At 50.5% G+C, this 16,805-nt stretch overlaps 3 protein-coding genes and 1 long non-coding RNA gene across 7 annotated transcripts; 2 read left to right on the forward strand and 2 right to left on the reverse strand.

Annotated features, from left to right (window-relative positions):
* Positions 1-4,250: 4,250 nt before the first annotated feature.
* Positions 4,251-5,700, reverse strand: LOC112341329. 2 transcript variants are annotated; one of them, XR_002990521.1, is made up of 7 exons: positions 5,557-5,700; positions 5,367-5,501; positions 5,107-5,294; positions 4,916-5,056; positions 4,677-4,858; positions 4,493-4,621; positions 4,251-4,451 (listed from the first exon to the last, which is right to left on the reverse strand). It is a non-coding gene; the product is annotated as an uncharacterized LOC112341329 (long non-coding RNA). The 2 variants fall into 2 exon arrangements; XR_002990522.1 differs by having other exon boundaries at positions 4,251-4,396; positions 4,443-4,621.
* Positions 4,685-7,766, forward strand: LOC112341326 (probable LRR receptor-like serine/threonine-protein kinase At1g56140). Its single transcript, XM_024661243.1, has 2 exons — positions 4,685-7,206; positions 7,273-7,766. Exons 1-2 carry the CDS (start codon positions 4,713-4,715, stop codon positions 7,722-7,724), a joined length of 2,946 nt encoding a protein of 981 aa, XP_024517011.1. The 5' UTR covers positions 4,685-4,712; the 3' UTR covers positions 7,725-7,766.
* Positions 7,767-7,835: 69 nt separating this feature from the next.
* On the forward strand, positions 7,836-15,823 carry LOC9628855 (probable LRR receptor-like serine/threonine-protein kinase At1g56130). Of its 3 annotated transcripts, XM_002987362.2 has the most exons (5): positions 7,836-7,913; positions 7,973-8,236; positions 8,286-9,754; positions 13,669-14,889; positions 14,953-15,663. In XM_002987362.2, the coding sequence occupies exons 3-5, from the start codon at positions 8,419-8,421 to the stop codon at positions 15,453-15,455; spliced, it is 3,060 nt and encodes a 1,019-aa protein (XP_002987408.2). In that variant the 5' UTR covers positions 7,836-7,913; positions 7,973-8,236; positions 8,286-8,418; the 3' UTR covers positions 15,456-15,663. The 3 variants fall into 3 exon arrangements, with proteins under 3 accessions (XP_002987408.2, XP_024517010.1, XP_024517009.1); XM_024661242.1 differs by lacking the exons at positions 13,669-14,889; positions 14,953-15,663 and adding an exon at positions 11,036-11,727 and having other exon boundaries at positions 7,850-7,913; positions 8,286-10,972; XM_024661241.1 differs by lacking the exons at positions 7,836-7,913; positions 7,973-8,236; positions 8,286-9,754 and adding exons at positions 11,544-11,828; positions 11,889-12,125 and having other exon boundaries at positions 12,172-14,889; positions 14,953-15,823.
* Positions 15,409-16,781, reverse strand: LOC9628856 (chlorophyll a-b binding protein CP26, chloroplastic). The gene is made up of 6 exons (XM_002987422.2): positions 16,504-16,781; positions 16,306-16,390; positions 16,192-16,242; positions 16,015-16,135; positions 15,825-15,959; positions 15,409-15,768 (listed from the first exon to the last, which is right to left on the reverse strand). The coding sequence occupies exons 1-6, from the start codon at positions 16,679-16,681 to the stop codon at positions 15,523-15,525; spliced, it is 816 nt and encodes a 271-aa protein (XP_002987468.1). The 5' UTR covers positions 16,682-16,781; the 3' UTR covers positions 15,409-15,522.
* Positions 16,782-16,805: the final 24 nt, after the last annotated feature.

Genomic DNA, 16,805 nt, shown 5'->3' on the forward strand with positions numbered 1-16,805 from the left:
CTGCGAGCAAACACTTTGGTGCTCGCTCCTCCCCGTTCTACTCTCACCTCTTCTCCGCCATCATCTTCGTCTCGAGCAACGCCAGTGATCGATAGTTCAAAGCCGGACTTGTCCTCCACCCAAGCGATGTCTACCGTGGCCGACTGCGCACCGGGCATCTCCGCGACGACGTACGAGCCTGGATGATCCACCAAGGGGGAGATGGTGATGAAGTCGTCACCACAATCATCTGCGTCGTTGGAGGCGAGAGCTTCAGGCCGAAATTGCCCGGCCGCGTCTGAAATGGTGCACGAGGCCGGAGGAAGACGCGGGGCAGGCACCGAAAGGTACTCCTCCTCCACTGTTTGCTCCAGCCCTGGGACAAGCGGCAGCGTCACTCGCAAGAGACTACTGTCAAGCCGGTAGCTTATCCTTTCCGCGTCCACTGCATCGGGGAGCACAAACTCTCGTGCAAACATCTTGGTGAAGGAGGATGCGACGCTCTTTCGCCTCGTGAGAGATCCCGACGATGGTCACGAGTCGACGGAATTGAGAGCCTGAGACCTCCACCTTGACATCGCTCACGCCCGGCATCTCCGAAAGGATGAGATACGAGTGCGGGAGGCAGCAGCAATGAAGCACTTGTGTGCGCTCATAGCGTGCTCGACCTCAACCGTGCCGTTGGAGGCGGTCCCGCACCCGCGCGCCTGGCGGAGAGAGCAGTAATCAGGGCTGCATGCTTGTGCCGCGACAAGCACCAAGAATACCATCGCCACCCTCGCTGCCGCCACCACCATTCTTCGCCCTTGTAAACAACAAAGAGTCGATCAAGGATCAAAAACATCAAGTTAAACTAGAAATAGATCCTCCGGAGCTGAACTCATTATAAGGCGGCATCGATTTGCTTTTTTCCACTCTTTCTGCCCCCTCTTTGCTTGGCTCACTACCCTGATAATGCAAAGAAGGTTTGGATGGACTTTCCTCGACTGTGCTGGGTTGAAAATTTCCATGCACTTTGTTATCTTCCTCACGTCTTTATCCAGCACTCCCAACAATTGCTTGAGTCAATTTATTACATTTCCTTTTAGGTTTGGAGGTGGCACATTTTGAGATCATTTCCAATCCGGATAGGCTAGATTTATTGTGCTCCTTTTTGTGGAAGATAAAAAATCTCACATGCTTTTCCTTTGGCATGGTGCATTGCATCAGTTTTAACACCAAATTTACCCTTGCTACGGATAGGAATATTTAGCCTTTACTCTTTTATGTAAGACTAGTATTTGCCCAGCAAATGCTGGGCAGTGTGTGGCATTCAGCTGCTGTCACTCAATGAGGTGTTGCTTCCCAACTTCAACCAAGGTAAGGCTTAGCATCCATTAAGTACTTACTAGGTCCAGGCAATATCACATGGAGCACCTATTGTGGACAAAGATGTTTCGTTCTTGTGTCAAAAGCAAGAGGCCCATCCTGTGAAGCTCTTTTCAATTTCGCACATAGAGGTAACCTGTTTGTAATTCTGGCGTCTCGCTACAATGAATCTTAGTGGGGAGTGGATTTTCCCAATCTGACTGTCAAGACTTAAGAGCAGTTCCCCAAGGTATTTACTCCCAGCAGCAATCTAGAGTGATACTAGGCCCAGGAATCTGAGCGGTCCATAGGCAAGTCCAAGCCTGTCCCATTCAAGCCAGAGCACCCTCCTCTCCTTACCATTTTACCTTGGTTTGAGCTGCAGGAAGTGCTATGATCCTAAAATGCTAGCGTGAATATCATCAATGAACATGCCACGTTCATCCTATGTTTGGCCTTCTATTGGGACGAATGTTTCTATGGGCAACCAAAGCAATGATGATAGATTTTTGTGTTTAATATTTTGAATACAAAGTTTAACAATGATTTATATTAAACAGGAGGGTTTGCAATGGTTGCTGAAGCATGGGATGATACTCTAAGTATGAGGATTATGTGAAAATGATAACATGGTTTATGTATCTCAAAGAGTTCAATTGTGTTCATCATGATATATGTAATATAAAAGGAGATTAACAGAATTCCATGAAGACTTAGAAGCTCGAAGCAAGGGAAGGCAGGTAGCAACTTTGGATCTAGTGTGCCTTTGATTAAATTTGAATGGTTGAAGATAGAACAATTGTTTAAGAGAGAGCTCAAGGGAGATTTACTATGGCTTTCTACCAACACTTGGTGAATACAACATGCAAAACAAGTATACATGGGAGAAATTCAAGAACAAGTTTTTGTGAGTGTACTTCACAATCTGATGAGAAGAGGGAAGGGTAATTACAGGTTTGATGGCTCAATTCACGGATTGACCTGAAAAAATTGTACATTATCAGTGGAGAGAAGAAAACCTACCTTAAAATCTAAGGCACATGAGAAAGGGATAAGGAGAAACCTTGTGTAAACAAAAGAAGGGTGGTAGTGACATATGTTTTGGTTGTGGTGATACAAATCACAAAGTGCATGATTGTCCTTTGGTGTAAAAAGTTGCAAGTTGAATACTGATTCTAAGAGTGTTTGGTTAATGGACATGTCAAACATGTAAAAAGTAGTTCACTATTGCAAATGATTGAATAGAGCCTGAAAAAATGTTGCAATTGGATATAAACCATTCTAGGGGTGAGAGTAGAGTTTGAAGATTTACCTTTTAGTTCAAAGTAAAATCCTTTCCTTGTTTAGTTTGTGCTTGCTTTTTTTTTTCTTCTTTTTTGCGATCTTTTGTTTTATATTGGTCCTTGACCTCGTGGTCTATAGTAACTGTTCACTTGATAAGCTGGAAAAAATTCTGAAGACGAGTCATCCACCATTTGCATGGACATTTCCACTGAGTGTACGGGAATGTGTTCCTGTCCAAATGATGGTGATGCCAATTGAGCTAGCAACTTCTTTTGCCTTTGTTGATGGTAGTGAGAACAGTAGCCATCATCTTCGTGATGTCTTGCATGCAGGTTTCCAATGATGATGTCAATTTCTACTGCACTGAGAATGCAAAGGTAGAGGAAGATGATCCCATCTCAATCAAGTACTTCCGCCCCTGAGTTTCCTCCTCCAATATTGCAGCCTCCACCATCATACTTCCTTGCGATGTACTTTCCGAGCCAGATCAGGATGCAACTGTAAGCTCTCACCACCCCTAAACTCGTTGCATCAACACCCTTATCCTTGCATTTAGAACCGCTGGTTGAATTGCCTAAGAGACTCTTGGGGTTGTTGGCGGATGAGATCAAGCTCCTCCGCCATCACATGATCTTTGCTCTCTAGTATTTCAAAAGAGTGAGGAAAAGCTTTGTGAAAGACTCAAAGTCAACTGCCTGGTGAGCTGCCACAAGAAAGCCTAACCAGAAAATGACAACCAAAAATATGCCATCTGTGAGTACTTAGGAATCGCCATCGCTGCTAGAAAGGACTTTACACTTTCCACATGCACCAAGTCTCCTCTGAATGTTAGGAGGATTGCTACTATGTGTGCATCAAGAGCATTCCGTTGTCTTGGGGCCAACATCGGTCTTGTGTTTCGTTTCCTTGCAAGTGGCAAAGAGCAGATTTCTTGAAACGGTCAGTTAGAGATATGGCCAGTTTTGGAGCGAGTTGACACCAGTACAGGAAATCACGCCCTCCCCCTCAGCGTCCCGTCCCAGGGCAGTTCATGAAGTCCTGTACGCATGCAAGGGCATGCAAGCTCTGATCTATCTTTCAGCCTTTATTCCCGTACGTTGTCTTACTCCTCTATCACAACTCGTCCTTGTAGAAACTCACAACTGTAAATACCTCAAACCTAGAGAGTGGCTTGATGAATGGATTGCAATTTAATTGTGCTTTTCTGCCTCTTCTGCTCAACTCCATTTTGTTCCTCTTTCCTACACTCTAGTGGAAGAGAAAGACTGTCATCACCCTTAAAAGTTTCATGACCAATCCTCCTTTTTAGCACGCAAATTTGAGAAGCGAAGTCAAAAGCTTGCCACCGCTCTTGCTCAGATGTTTGCGAGGTGTGAGTGATCACTGCCCAGTGCCGATGCTGTCTTTTGGCAAATCCCTCCACTCCACAAGGACGTCCGCTTTCTGTCGACCTCAGCGCTGTCAAGTGTCCAACAAGTTTTGATCCGATTCTTGTGACCATTATCTTGGCTTCTTCCAAGTGACTCTCTCTAGACGATCGCAATGGTCGCTTGGAGCTCTGCTCATTCAATGGAAGATAACGATGGCTCCCTGCCATTCTTCAAGTCCAAGGCGATCACGATGCCTCGCTGCAGTTCAAGGCGATCTGGACAAGCGATCAAACTTCGGGAGGCCTCAAACCAGCCCAAGAGCGTCGTGGAGTTTTCAGTCCGCCCTGTGAACGTCGAGGCATGTCGAGTTTCTTGCCTTCTATGTCCATACTTCCGCCCCAGAGCTCGAAATCTTCCTGGAAAAATCAGCTTACAAGCCGAAACATCGCCGATCCATCATACCTCGACACCCTTATAATCGTTGATAAGCGAGAAGAAAAAGCTTTTGTTACCTGTATGAACAGTAGCAGTAGCCTTCTTTATGTTACCAAATCCTTGGCTCTATATTCCTCTTTGTCTTCCAATGACGTTTCATTATCTTGACAAAGGTTTTGGCGACGTCAAGTTTGACAGTCTTCCTGCTACAGTTCAGAGTAGAGTAATGGAACGCGGATTCTAGAAATGATAGGCACTCACCTCTTCCTTCTTCCTCATCCATTCTCACTCTTTCCCATGGCAAGAGCTTTGATGTTTGTCGCCTTACAGTGGATGTTCCTGGATTCGCTTCTGGCAGCGTCTACAGCGGAGATCTCGGCTATCAGAGACATTGCCTCCGCCCTAGGAGTGCCGGCCACGGTCTGGAACACGAGCACGGATCCCTGCAGTGGAAGATGGAGGGGAATCAGCTGCTGCAACGCACAACGAGTGAACTCTACCTGCTGTTCCTCCATCTACAGTCCGTTTGAAAGCACCCTTTGTCCAGACTCCTCCTCCGCAAACTCGTCCACCATCGTCGGAGTGTCTCTCGACTCCAATTCCATCATGCGAGTGTTGAGTGGTTCTCTCCCCGATTCCGTCTGTAATTTGACGTCATTGGTTACTCTGGATCTCAACAACAACAACTTACAAGGCCCGATTCCTCGCTGCATCGGAATCCGGCTGACACGGCTCAAGAAGCTCGGGATGGCTGGAGGTGCAGGGAACCTCGGAACCATTCCGGAGGAGCTCGGGAGCTTGAGCAGCTTGGAGCAGCTTTACCTGGATAACACCAACTTGACCGGGCCAATCCCAAGCTCTTTCGGAGGTATGACAAGCCTGCAGCAGCTGGATATTAGATACAATAGATTATCAGGAAGGATTCCATTGGAGCTGGGAAGGTTGTCTAACCTCGTGGAGCTGGGAATTCAAGTGAACAGCTTGGAAGGTGGCATCGAGGCCGTGGCCAGCTTGACACGCCTCGAGACTTTGAGAGCCTTTAACAACCATTTTTCCGGGAACTTGAGCCTGTCCATCTTCCGGAACCTGTCAAGCCTGAGGGTGTTGAATCTCAAGCTAAACAACTTCACGGGTGGCATACCTGAGCTCGATGAAAGATTTGTCAATCTAACTCATCTCGACTTGAGCTTCAACCAGTTCTCCGGCGGCATTCCAGGCTCCCTGGTTAGACTCCCTTCTCTCACACATCTCTTCCTCGGCCACAACAATCTTTCGGGAGCCATTCCTTCTTCACCTCCGCCGGCTCTCCAGGTTCTGGATGTCTCCCACAATTCTCTCAGTGGCTCCTTGCCGAATCTACCACAGCAGCTGCAAGTCGACTTCTCCTTCAATTCCCTTAACTCGGTCTCTTCTTCAGCTGGTGGAAACGGGCAAGGATACTTCAACTGCATCGCTCCCGGACTTTCATGCAACCGGTCACTGCCTGGAAGATCCACTTCATTCGCGGTTCGCGTAGGTAGCTCCGAGGACTTGACGAACAGGGACGGTACTCTCTTTCGCAGTGACGGTTTTGCACGAAACTCCACAGGTCTCCACTACTTGGAAGCTGACAGAAACTGGGCGCTGGAACTCTCGAGTGAATTCAGCAGCACGGTGACATTCCCAGCAACGATCAGTGGAGTACCTCCCGAGGACAATTCCTCTCTCTATCAAACCATGAGGTGGTCATCTTCCTATCTTGCCTACCATGGTGGCAACCTGGCTCCTGGAACTTACAGCGTCTCACTGTACTTTTGCGAGACTGTCTTCACCAACGCGAGCTATCGAGCCATGGACGTCGTGGTTCAAGGTGAAGTGATCGCTAGGCAGCTCGACGTTGTGAGAGAAGTTGGACCCCGGACAGCGTACAAGATCACCAGGAACGCCACGGTCACTGATGGAAGCTTGTCCATCGAGTTCATCTTCACCGGGCCCGACCGCTACATCAATCCAAACATCTTCCGACTCGCGCCACAATCTGGAGCAATGGTGTCTGCCATCTCGGTAAGATCCTTCGATCACGTAGACTCTCTGGGCAGTAATTCCTCGAGAACCTGGAAGGTAGCAGTAGCAGCGTCAGTCTCCGCAGCAGCTGCTGCCATCGCAGTTATCATCATCGTCGCCATCTTCTTTTGCAAGAGATCCAGGAAGAACTTTCGGGCAAAGAGTTTTTCTATCTACAGTGACACCGTTGGGATCAAAGTCTACAGCTACAAGGAACTCTACGAGGCAACCGATGGATTCAATCCAACGAAGAAGCTCGGGCAAGGAGGATTCGGCAGCGTCTACGTGGGGAACTTGCAAGACCAAACTCTAGTCGCAGTCAAGCAACTCCTCCATCAAACCCAGCAAGGCCGGGAGGCTTTCCGGAAAGAAATCCGGATTCTAAGCAGCGTCCAGCACAGGAATCTCGTGGCAGTGAGAGGATACTGCCTCGAGGCCGAGCATCCAATGCTGGTATGCGACTACATGCGCAACGGAAGCCTAGACCACTTCCTACACGGGAGCAGGGGATTTCTCACCTGGAATCAGCGCCGGAAGATCGCGATCGACACCGCATTTGGCCTGGCGTACCTCCACGATGAATCCAAGCACCGGATCATCCACTGCGACCTCAAACCGCCAAACATCCTCCTGGACGACGATCTGATGCCGCGCATCGCGGATTTCGGCATGGCGCGGCTGTACGAGGAGGGAAAATCGCACGTCACGGCCACAAAAATGGGAGGGACGATCGGCTACCTCGCCCCAGGTAAGAAGAAAGAACGGATTTCTAGGGTTCTTGATCTAGGGTTTATTGATATTTCTTCTCTCGCAGAGTACGCGATGCACTACCAGCTCTCCGACAAGGCGGATGTCTACAGCTATGGCGTGGTGCTGCTGGAGATTATCAGCGGCCGGCGGGCGATCGATAGCGCGGCGCCTCGCGAGGAGGTGGTTTTGGTGGATTTTGCGCAGAGCTTGGCGTCGATCTCGACGCTGGAGCTTGTGACGCTGCTGGATAAGAAGCTGGAGGGGGAGGGAGGGGAGATTAGCGTGGCAGAGGTTGTAGATATGGCTAGGGTTGCTGTGCTGTGCACGCTCGAGAATCCATTGCTGCGGCCGAGAATGCGGGCCGTGTGGCTCATGCTCAAGGGTACGATGGAGATTCCAGACATTCCCGCGATGCTGGACACCAGGTATAACGCCGTCAGGGCGCTCATGAGTGCTTACGAGCGATCGCAAGCAACGAGTGATTGCGCTGAGGCTGTTCTTCTCAGCCCGCGATAGAAGTGGTATGGATCAAACAGGAGTTCTCACTTACCTTGTTCAGTCTTGAGAAGCGATTTGATTGATAGTTTTTGACACAATCAAACCAGAAGTTTCGCAAGCTACTGGATGGGAGCTTGCGTAGCTTGAACGATCAGAAGAAGTTTCTAAGCATGACAAGCTATCAACGCTGCCGAAAAGTTGCAGAAGGTATGAACTAGTTCTACTTAGTGTAGTTGGGACCATCGATTTACTCGACTCTCTTTCAGGAGTTTCCGTGCAACGACGCTGTGGGACTCCGCCGCAACAGAAGGACATATAGAAAATGGATAAGTTGTCTCAAAGGGACCTGAAAAGGCACTCTTTTTGAGCACAGCAGCCGAATAGAAGTCAATCCCGGCGAGCTCTTCCATTTTCTACTGGTATTCGGAACAGGAACCAGCCAGCAACCTGTGCGCTGTATCAGCCAACCAGGATAAGCAGCGTTTTATTTGCGAGTCAAGAAATATTGATTTGCGAGTCAAGAAATACAGGTGAGTGCTTGGAGTTCTACTCAATCACGTTAATTGATTCGTCTTTCAGGTGGAAATCCGAGTAAGCGAGCAATGAACGTCACAGGGGCCTTTGCTGACGTACCGCAAAAATTAACAGTAGCAGCAGAGATGAGCGTAAAAAGGAGGAACAACTTAGCAGAAGAAGATGGATGTAATCAGCGATGTGGGGAAGCGTATCATGGACGATTGTGTCCATTTGGTTTCTTCGAATCACAGACGCGGCAAGTGTTTTGGAGACTACAAGCTTGATTGCAGCAGCTTCAGTGCTGGGCATTGCTCCAGGGACATGGAACTTCTCCACGGATCCGTGTGTAGGGGGATGGACAGGTGTAGGCTGCTGCAGGAACAACTCACGGGCTCTGTGCTGCGCATTCCCGCAAATCTATCCAGCGACACCACCGCTGACACCGTGCGAGCGGACAGCAGACGCTCAAGTCTCGACTTTGATCCTCCGGTCTGATCTCTTCGGCAACCAGCTCCTCAACGGAACACTTCCGGAAGCTCTGTGCAACCTTACGTCTCTGAGGATTCTGGACGTGGGCTTCCAGCGTCTGCGTGGACAAGTTCCAGGATGCATTGGCAGCAGATTGAGCAGCCTGCAAATCCTCCGTATGGGTGAGAACAGATTCAGTGGCAGCATTCCCGAAGAGCTAGGCGAATTGAGAAGTCTCCAGCAGCTTTTTTTGGATACAACAAATATCTCGGGTCCCATTCCTGCGTCTCTGGGAAGGCTGAGCAACCTCACCAGTCTCAGCCTCTGGAGCAATGCGCTTGAAGGTGATCTTCCCGAGGAGATCGGCCAGCTGAGTAACTTAGTCGCGCTCTCGCTTCAGGGAAACAGGCTTACTGGACGTATTCCTGACAGCTATGGCAACCTTGCCAACTTGCGAATCTTGAGGCTTTTCAACAATGAGCTCTCTGGAGGTATCAGCTCGTCGGTCTTCCAAGGCATGACTTCTCTCACGTATGTGAGCTTGAGACACAACAGGTTCAGCGGTCCTATCCCGGATTTTGGCGTCGGGTTCAGCTTGAGCACGGTTGACTTGGGATTCAATGAATTCTCGGGGCCACTGCCGGGTTCTCTTGGAGGTCTTTCTTCCTTGACAAGCTTGTTCATCGATCACAACAGGCTCAATGGCAGTATTCCGGACAGCTTTGGTTCTTTACCTGCGTTGGCCCAACTGGATATCTCACACAACATGCTCGGGGGGTCCTTACAGTCGCTAGGAGGGAACACTCAGCTCATGCAGTTGGATGTTTCCTTCAACTTTTTCAACATCTCTAGCGCTCCAGCATCCGTCCCGCAGCAGCCAAACCTCAACGCTTACTTCAACTGCGTCCCTTCCGGTTCTTCTGGCACTTGCTCCAGCTCGCCTCCCGGTGGAAGGCCTTTCTTCGCTGTCAATGCTGGTGGCAATGCTTTAAGCAGCACTACAGGCAGCAGGGTCCAGGTAGCATTCGATTCGGACGCAAATTCAAACAATCAGAGCGTGGGATTTTTCTATGGATCAGGACCAGGTTTATGGGCTTTAGAAGTTTCGGGCAGTGAAGGTGGTACACTTGCGTTCCAAGGCTTCATCAATATGACCGGTGCTGGGGGTACGGAGGAGGGGCTCTACCGAAGCATGCGTTGGTCTTCCTCTTACATCGGATATCACGGTTATTCTCTAAGACCAGGAAACTATACAGTGATGCTCTACTTTGCCGAGCTTGTGTTCACGGAGCCGGGATACAGGATCTTCGACGTTGTCCTCCAAGGAAGAGTTGTGTGGGAGAACCTGGACATTGCTAGAGAAGCTGGAGCTCAAGCAGCGTACGTGATGAGTCGTAACATCACCATCAACAACAGTGGCAGCGTTTCGGTCGAGCTGGTTTACAAGGGTCGAGATAGATTCTCATTAAATCTCGGTCCCTGGGCAGTGAGAAACCCCGGCCCGATTGTCTCGGCAATCTCAGTCGTTTCAGTCGACTACAGGGGCGAGGGAGGGAACTCGACGTCTTTGAGCTCGGGCCAGATAGCCGGGATAGCACTTGGAAGTGGAGCAGCCTTGCTCATCCTCGTAGCGTTGCTAGTGTATATATGCAAAGGCAAGCGTGCTGGGGTAGCAGCTTCGACTACAACGAATGGTCCTACAAACCAGCAAGCCTCTCTCCTGGATGCTGGGGGCATTTTCACATACCAGGAGCTCCATGACGCTACAGGAGGCTTCAATGACAAGCTCGGAGAAGGAGGATTTGGAGCTGTGTACAAGGGGACACTCCCAAACGGGACTGTTATCGCTGTGAAACAGCTCGTCAAGCACTCTCAACAGGTTGAGGAGGATTTCAAGCGAGAAATTTCCATCATCAGCAAAGTCCGCCACCGGAACTTGCTGGCAGTGATTGGCTACTCTCTTGAGTCGGACGTCCCGATGCTCGTCTGCGAGTTTATTCCCAATGGGAGCTTGGATAAGTGGCTATTTCGTCGGCGTGAGAGTGCTTTGAGCTGGGAGGCTAGAAGAGCGATCGCGATCGGAGTTTCTTGTGGGCTTGCCTACTTGCATGACGAGTCCAACCTGAGGATCATACACTGCGATGTGAAGCCCGCCAACATCCTTCTCGACGAGGATTTCAATCCCCGGCTCGCAGACTTTGGGCTGGCAAGGTTGTACGACGAGAGGGAGTCTCATGTCACGGCGACGAGATTGAAAGGCACGGCAGGCTATCTAGCACCAGGTAAGCTTGAGTTTCTCTTCTCTTTGGATTGTGCTTGATTTTTCTCTTTTGATGTTCTCGTAGAATACGCCATGCAACTCCAGCTCTCGGACAAAGTTGACGTATACAGCTTTGGGGTGGTGTTGCTGGAGCTCTTGAGCGGGAGGCGTGCAGTGGAGCTCTCGGCTCCCTCGGAACAGATCGTTCTTGTGGACTGGGCTCACAAGGAGGCCGAGATCCCAGCGAACTTGCTGGACATCGTGGACAGGAAGCTACAGGGGGGCTTTGTGGAGCAGGAGGCCAGGGACATGGCCAGCATCGCCATCCTTTGCACGCAACGCTCGCCGGCGCTGCGTCCAAAGATGCAGGCAGTGTGGCTCATGCTCACGGGCGCGGTCAAGGTTCCAGAGTTCTTGGAGAACTTGACGGCAGTCATCCCTTCTTCTTCCGGAGGATCGACGAGCCAGACCTTGAGTTCTGGGAACTTGTCGGAGACGTCAATCGCGGCATTTAGATCTTTGCGAGTCTTTGGGAGGGTTGCGAGTCCGGAGAGCTTTTCTTCCTCGAAGGCCGTGACACAGTAGAGGCTACAAGCTAAAACTCCGTGCATGTTTCATGCAAGCTTTCAGTTGTGGCTAAGAGCACGATGGGGATTCCAGACATTCCAGCGATGCTGAAGATCTTCTCCTTAGCCCGCGATAGAAGTCCATGGATCAAGCAGGAAGTGTTATTTCTCACGCCAGTTTCCATGGGAAGCGATTGATTGGATGGTACAATACTCGCTATCAGCTTGCGATCAGAAGAAGGTTCCAAGCATGAGCAAGCACAAGCTATCAACTCGTCTCTCCTTGCCGAAAATACGGTGTCAATGCAAAAGGTATGAACTCTTCCTGGCGTAGTTATTCCTGGGGACCATATCTGGTGGACTTCTTTGCAGGCGTTCGCTATGGACTCCGCCGACAGAAGTTGCTCGTCTCGGGATTTCGAAAGGGACAAGGATATCAATGAAAAGTTTCACTCGTTTTGCGCTCAGCAGCCGAGAACGTGGAAGTCAAGTCCGTCAGCCAGCCAGAGCTCTTCCAATTTCTACTGGCACTGAGGAAAGGGACCGGCCAACAACGTATAGGATAAGCAGCTCTTGTGGGGTCTGATTTGCGAGTCAAGAAACACACAGGTCAGTGAGTCCTATTCTATCACGTTAATTGATTGTGTCTTTCCAGTGTAATTCGAGGACGCCAGCGAAGACCGTCACGCGGGCCCTTGCTGATGTGTATGGAAGACAATGGCAGCGGACAAAAGTACCGTGTAAAGATTGAAGCAGAGATAAGCGCAAGATCGGGATCACCTTAGTAGCAGAAGAGATGTTCTGCCAACAGCGATGTGGAGAAGCGTATCATGGCTTTCGACGATTCTGCCCATCTGGTTTCTTCGCATCACGGACGGGGCAAGTGTTTTGGAGACTACAAGCTTGATTGCAGCAGCTTCAGTGCTGGGCATTGCTCCAGGGACATGGAACTTCTCCACGGATCCGTGTGTAGGGGGATGGACAGGTGTAGGCTGCTGCAGAAACACCTCAGACGCTCTATGCTGCGCATTCCCGCAAATCTATCCGCCGACACCACCGCTGACACCGTGCGAGCGGACAGCAGACGCTCAAGTCTCGACTTTGATCCTCCGGTCTGATCTCTTTGGCAACCAGCTGCTCAATGGCACTCTTCCGGAAGCTCTGTGCAACCTTACGTCTCTGAGGATTTTGGACCTGGGCTTGCAGCGTCTGAGTGGTCAAATTCCAGGATGCATTGGCAGCAGATTGAGCGGCCTGCAAATCCTCAGGATTGGCGACAACAGATTCAACGGGAGCATTCCGGAAGAGCTAGGCGAATTGAGAAGTCTCCAGCAGCTTTTTTTGGATACCACAAACATCTCGGGTCCCATTCCTGCGTCTCTGGGAAGGCTGGGCAACCTCACGAATCTCAACCTCCGGAGCAATGCGCTCGAGGGTGATCTTCCCGAAGAGATAGGCCAGCTGAGCAACTTAATCGAGCTCTCGCTTCAGGTAAACAGGCTTACTGGAAGTATTCCTGATAGCTATGGCAACCTTACCAACTTGCAAACCTTCAGGCTTTTCAACAATGAGCTCTCTGGAGGTGTCAGCTCGTCAGTCTTGCAAGGCATGGCTTCTCTCACGGATTTGAGCTTGAGGCACAACAGGTTTAGCGGTCCTGTCCCGGACTTTGGCCTCGACTCGAGGTTGAGCACGGTCGACTTGGGATTCAATGAATTCTCGGGGCCACTGCCGGGTTCTCTTGGAGGTCTTTCTTCCTTGACAAGCTTGTTCATCGGTCACAACAGGCTCAATGGCAGCATTCCGGACAACTTTGGTTCTTTTCCTGCGTTGACTCAACTGGATATCTCACACAACATGCTCACCGGGTCCTTACAGTCTCTAGGAGGGAACACTCAGCTCACACAGTTAGATGTTTCCTTCAATTTTTTCAACATCTCTAGCGCTCCAGCATCCGTCCCGCCGCAGCCAAATCTCGGCTCGAACGCTTACTTCAACTGCGTCCCTTCTGGTTCGTCTGGGACTTGCTCCAGCTCGCCTCCTGGTGGAAGGCTTTTCTTCGCTGTCAATGCTGGTGGCAATGGTTTAAGCAGCACTACAGGCAGCACGGTCCAGGTAGCATTCGATTCGGACGCAAATCCAAACATGGGATTTTTCTATGGATCGGGACCAGGTTTATGGGCTTTAGAGGTTTCCGGAAGTGAAGGTGGTACACTTCCGTTCCAAGGCTTCATCAATATGACCGGTGCTGGGAATACAGAGCAGGAGCTCTACCGAAGCATGCGTTGGTCTTCCTCGTACATCGCATATCACGGGTATTCTCTAAGACCAGGGAACTATACAGTGATGCTCTACTTTGCCGAGCTCGTGTTCACGGAGCCGGGATACAGGATCTTCGACGTTGTCCTCCAAGGAAGAGTTGTGTTGGAGAACCTGGACATTGCGAGAGAAGCTGGAGCTCGAGCAGCGTACGTGATGAGTCGTAACATCACCATCAACAACAGTGGCAGTGTTTCGGTCGAGCTGGTTTACAGGGGTCGGGACAGGTACTTGGATATTGGTCCATGGACGTTGAGAAACTCCGGCCCGATTGTCTCGGCAATCTCAGTCGTTTCGGTCGACTACAGGGGCGAGGTAGGAAACTCAACGTCTTTGAGCTCGGGCCAGATAGCGGGTATAGCACTTGGAAGTGGAGTAGCCTTACTCGTCCTCATAGGGTTCCTTGTGTATATATCCCGTAGAGGCAAAGGCAAGCGGGCTGGCAGAGCAGCTTCGACTACATCAAGGCGTTCTACAGACCAGCAAGCCTCTTTCCTGGATGCTGGCATTTTTACGTACCAGGAGCTCCATGATGCTACTCAAGGTTTCAGTGACAAGCTCGGGGAAGGAGGATTTGGAGCTGTGTACAAGGGGACACTCCCAAGCGGGACTGTTATCGCTGTGAAGCAGCTCGTCAAGCACACTCAACAGATTGAGGATGATTTCAAGCGAGAGATTTCCATCATCAGCAAAGTCCGTCACCGGAACTTGCTGGCAGTGATTGGCTACTCTCTTGAGTCGGACGTCCCGATGCTCGTCTGCGAGTTTATTCCCAATGGGAGCTTGGATAAGTGGCTGTTTCGTCGGCGTGAGAATGCTCTGAGCTGGGAGGCTAGAAGAGCAATCGCGATTGGAGTTGCTTGTGGGCTTGCCTACTTGCACGACGAGTCCAAGCCGAGTATCATACACTTGGACGTGAAGCCCGGCAACATCCTTCTCGACGAGGATTTCAATCCCCGGCTCGCAGACTTTGGGCTGGCAAGGCTGTACGACGAGAAGGAGTCTCATGTTACGGCAACGAGATTGAAAGGCACGGCCGGATATCTAGCACCAGGTAAGCTTGAGTTTCTCTTCTCTTCGGATTGTGCTTGATATTTCTGTTTTGATCTTCTTGTAGAATACGCCATGCACCTCCAGCTCTCGGACAAAGTTGACGTATACAGCTTTGGAGTGGTGTTGCTGGAGCTCTTGAGCGGGAGGCGTGCAGTGGAGCTCTCGGCTCCCTCGGAACAGATCGTTCTTGTGGACTGGGCTCACAAGGAGGCCGAGATCCCAGATAACTTGCTGGACATCGTGGACAGGAAGCTACATGGGGACTTTGTGGCGGAGGAAGCCAGGGACATGGCCAGCATCGCCATCCTTTGCACGCAACGCTCGGCGGCGCTGCGTCCAAAGATGCAGGCTGTGTGGCTTATGCTCACGGGAGCGGTCAAGGTTCCAGAGTTCTTGGAGAACTTGTCGGCGGTCCTTCCTTCTTCTTCCGGAGGATCGACGAGCCAGAGCGTGAGCTCTGGGAACTTGGCGGAGTCCTCAATCAGCGCGGCATTTCGATCTTTGCGAGTCTTTGGGAGGGTTGTGAGCCCGGACAATTTTTCTTCCTCGAAGGCCGTGACACAGTAGAGGTTACAAGCTAAAGCTCCGTGCGTAAGCTCTTTCCTTTTTTTTTTCTTGGCTCTTTTTCGGTCTCTCATTTCTCGATTCCTCCAGCGATCACGGACAGCAGATTGTTGCCGAAAGGATCACTGAGATGAGTCGTCAAGTTCTCCACGGGACCCTCGCCAGTCGCGTAAGCTTGGATGAAAAATCCCAGCATTGCAAACATTGCCAATCTCCCGTTTTTAATCTCCTTTACTTTGAGTAGAGCGAAGTTGTCTGGGTCCTTTGCGAGGCCCAAAGGATCGAATGGACCTCCCGGGTGGAGCCTGTCCAATCCCTGCCAGGTTCTCCCAAGTTGTTTCAAAATCTTTCTAAAGAACTTTGGTTTCTTACCAGGTTGTTTATCGATCTGTAGTACTCAGCTCCTCCAACAAGGATCACCTCGGCAAGAACAGCCAGGACGAGGTTGATTGGAATGTTTGCTCCGAAGTAATTCAGCGTGCCACCGTCGAGAAGCAGTGCTCCAGTCTAGAGGATAAAAGCAAAGATCTAAAAGCTCTCGAGAAAGTTTGCTAGAACAAACCTTGAACCACACTGCCTCGGGGCCACACTGTGCTCCAAACTTGTTGAAAGCCTCGGGAATAACAAATCCAGCAGCGCCGAGCATCGCCCATCGAGCGTGAATGAGTTCGTAGGCTTGATATCTAGAAGAAAAAAGATCAATCGAAAAGAAGGAACGATTTGCATGGATGTTTCTTACTTGTCGAAGTCCGCTGGCTTCTTGCTCAGTCCAAATGGATCAAAGCCATAGCTGCGAGAAGAAAGAGCTACGTTTGGATCCCAAGCCTTTCGTGGAAAGCAAAGAAGAACTTACTCTCCAGGAACTTCTCCTGTCAAGTACTCTGGCACGTCCGATCGATCGAGAATTCCCTCGGGGAGATAGATCCTTCTCGACTCCCCTGGAAAATCCAATCCCAAAGATTTAAATCTCCCAAGAATTGCGATGGACTTGGGCAATGGAGAGAAGAGATTTCCAGCAATGTAGATGCTAGGGCTCTTGGAAGGAACTCACCATACCACTTCGCGAGCTCATCGTTGGCTGGAGCTGGCGCTTTGGCCTTGGGCTTGGCGGCCTTCTTCTTCTTTAGCAGTGCCTGGACTGTGGATGATCTACTGCTCCTTCCGGCGACTGGCAAGGCGCCCGCTACCACTGCTCGTCCCAGAATCTCGGGCCTCGCCAAAGCCGCCATTGCCAGCTCAAGAAATCAAAGCTTTGTTTCTCCCCTCTACTACGTCTCTCTCCACAACCCGCGATCTCCACACTCGTATCCCCAATCCGACGGCCCAGATGCGCCGCATCCAACGGCTGGTAGA

This window comes from Selaginella moellendorffii, unplaced genomic scaffold (assembly GCF_000143415.4).
Source record: "Selaginella moellendorffii unplaced genomic scaffold, v1.0 SELMOscaffold_81, whole genome shotgun sequence".
NCBI lineage: Eukaryota > Viridiplantae > Streptophyta > Lycopodiopsida > Selaginellales > Selaginellaceae > Selaginella > Selaginella moellendorffii.

Coding starts and splice junctions, on each gene's coding strand:
- LOC112341326 (XM_024661243.1), top strand. CDS start 4,713: ATGGCAAGAGCTTTGATGTTTGTCGCCTTACAGTGGATGTTCCTGGAT. Junction 7,207..7,272: donor GATCGGCTACCTCGCCCCAG/GTAAGAAGAAAG, acceptor CTTCTCTCGCAG/AGTACGCGATGCACTACCAG.
- LOC9628855 (XM_024661241.1), top strand. CDS start 12,330: ATGTGGAGAAGCGTATCATGGCTTTCGACGATTCTGCCCATCTGGTTT. Junction 14,890..14,952: donor GGCCGGATATCTAGCACCAG/GTAAGCTTGAGT, acceptor ATCTTCTTGTAG/AATACGCCATGCACCTCCAG.
- LOC9628856 (XM_002987422.2), bottom strand. CDS start 16,681: ATGGCGGCTTTGGCGAGGCCCGAGATTCTGGGACGAGCAGTGGTAGCG. Junction 16,243..16,305: donor ACAGGAGAAGTTCCTGGAGA/GTAAGTTCTTCT, acceptor TTCTTCTCGCAG/CTATGGCTTTGATCCATTTG. Junction 15,960..16,014: donor CCGAGGCAGTGTGGTTCAAG/GTTTGTTCTAGC, acceptor TTTATCCTCTAG/ACTGGAGCACTGCTTCTCGA.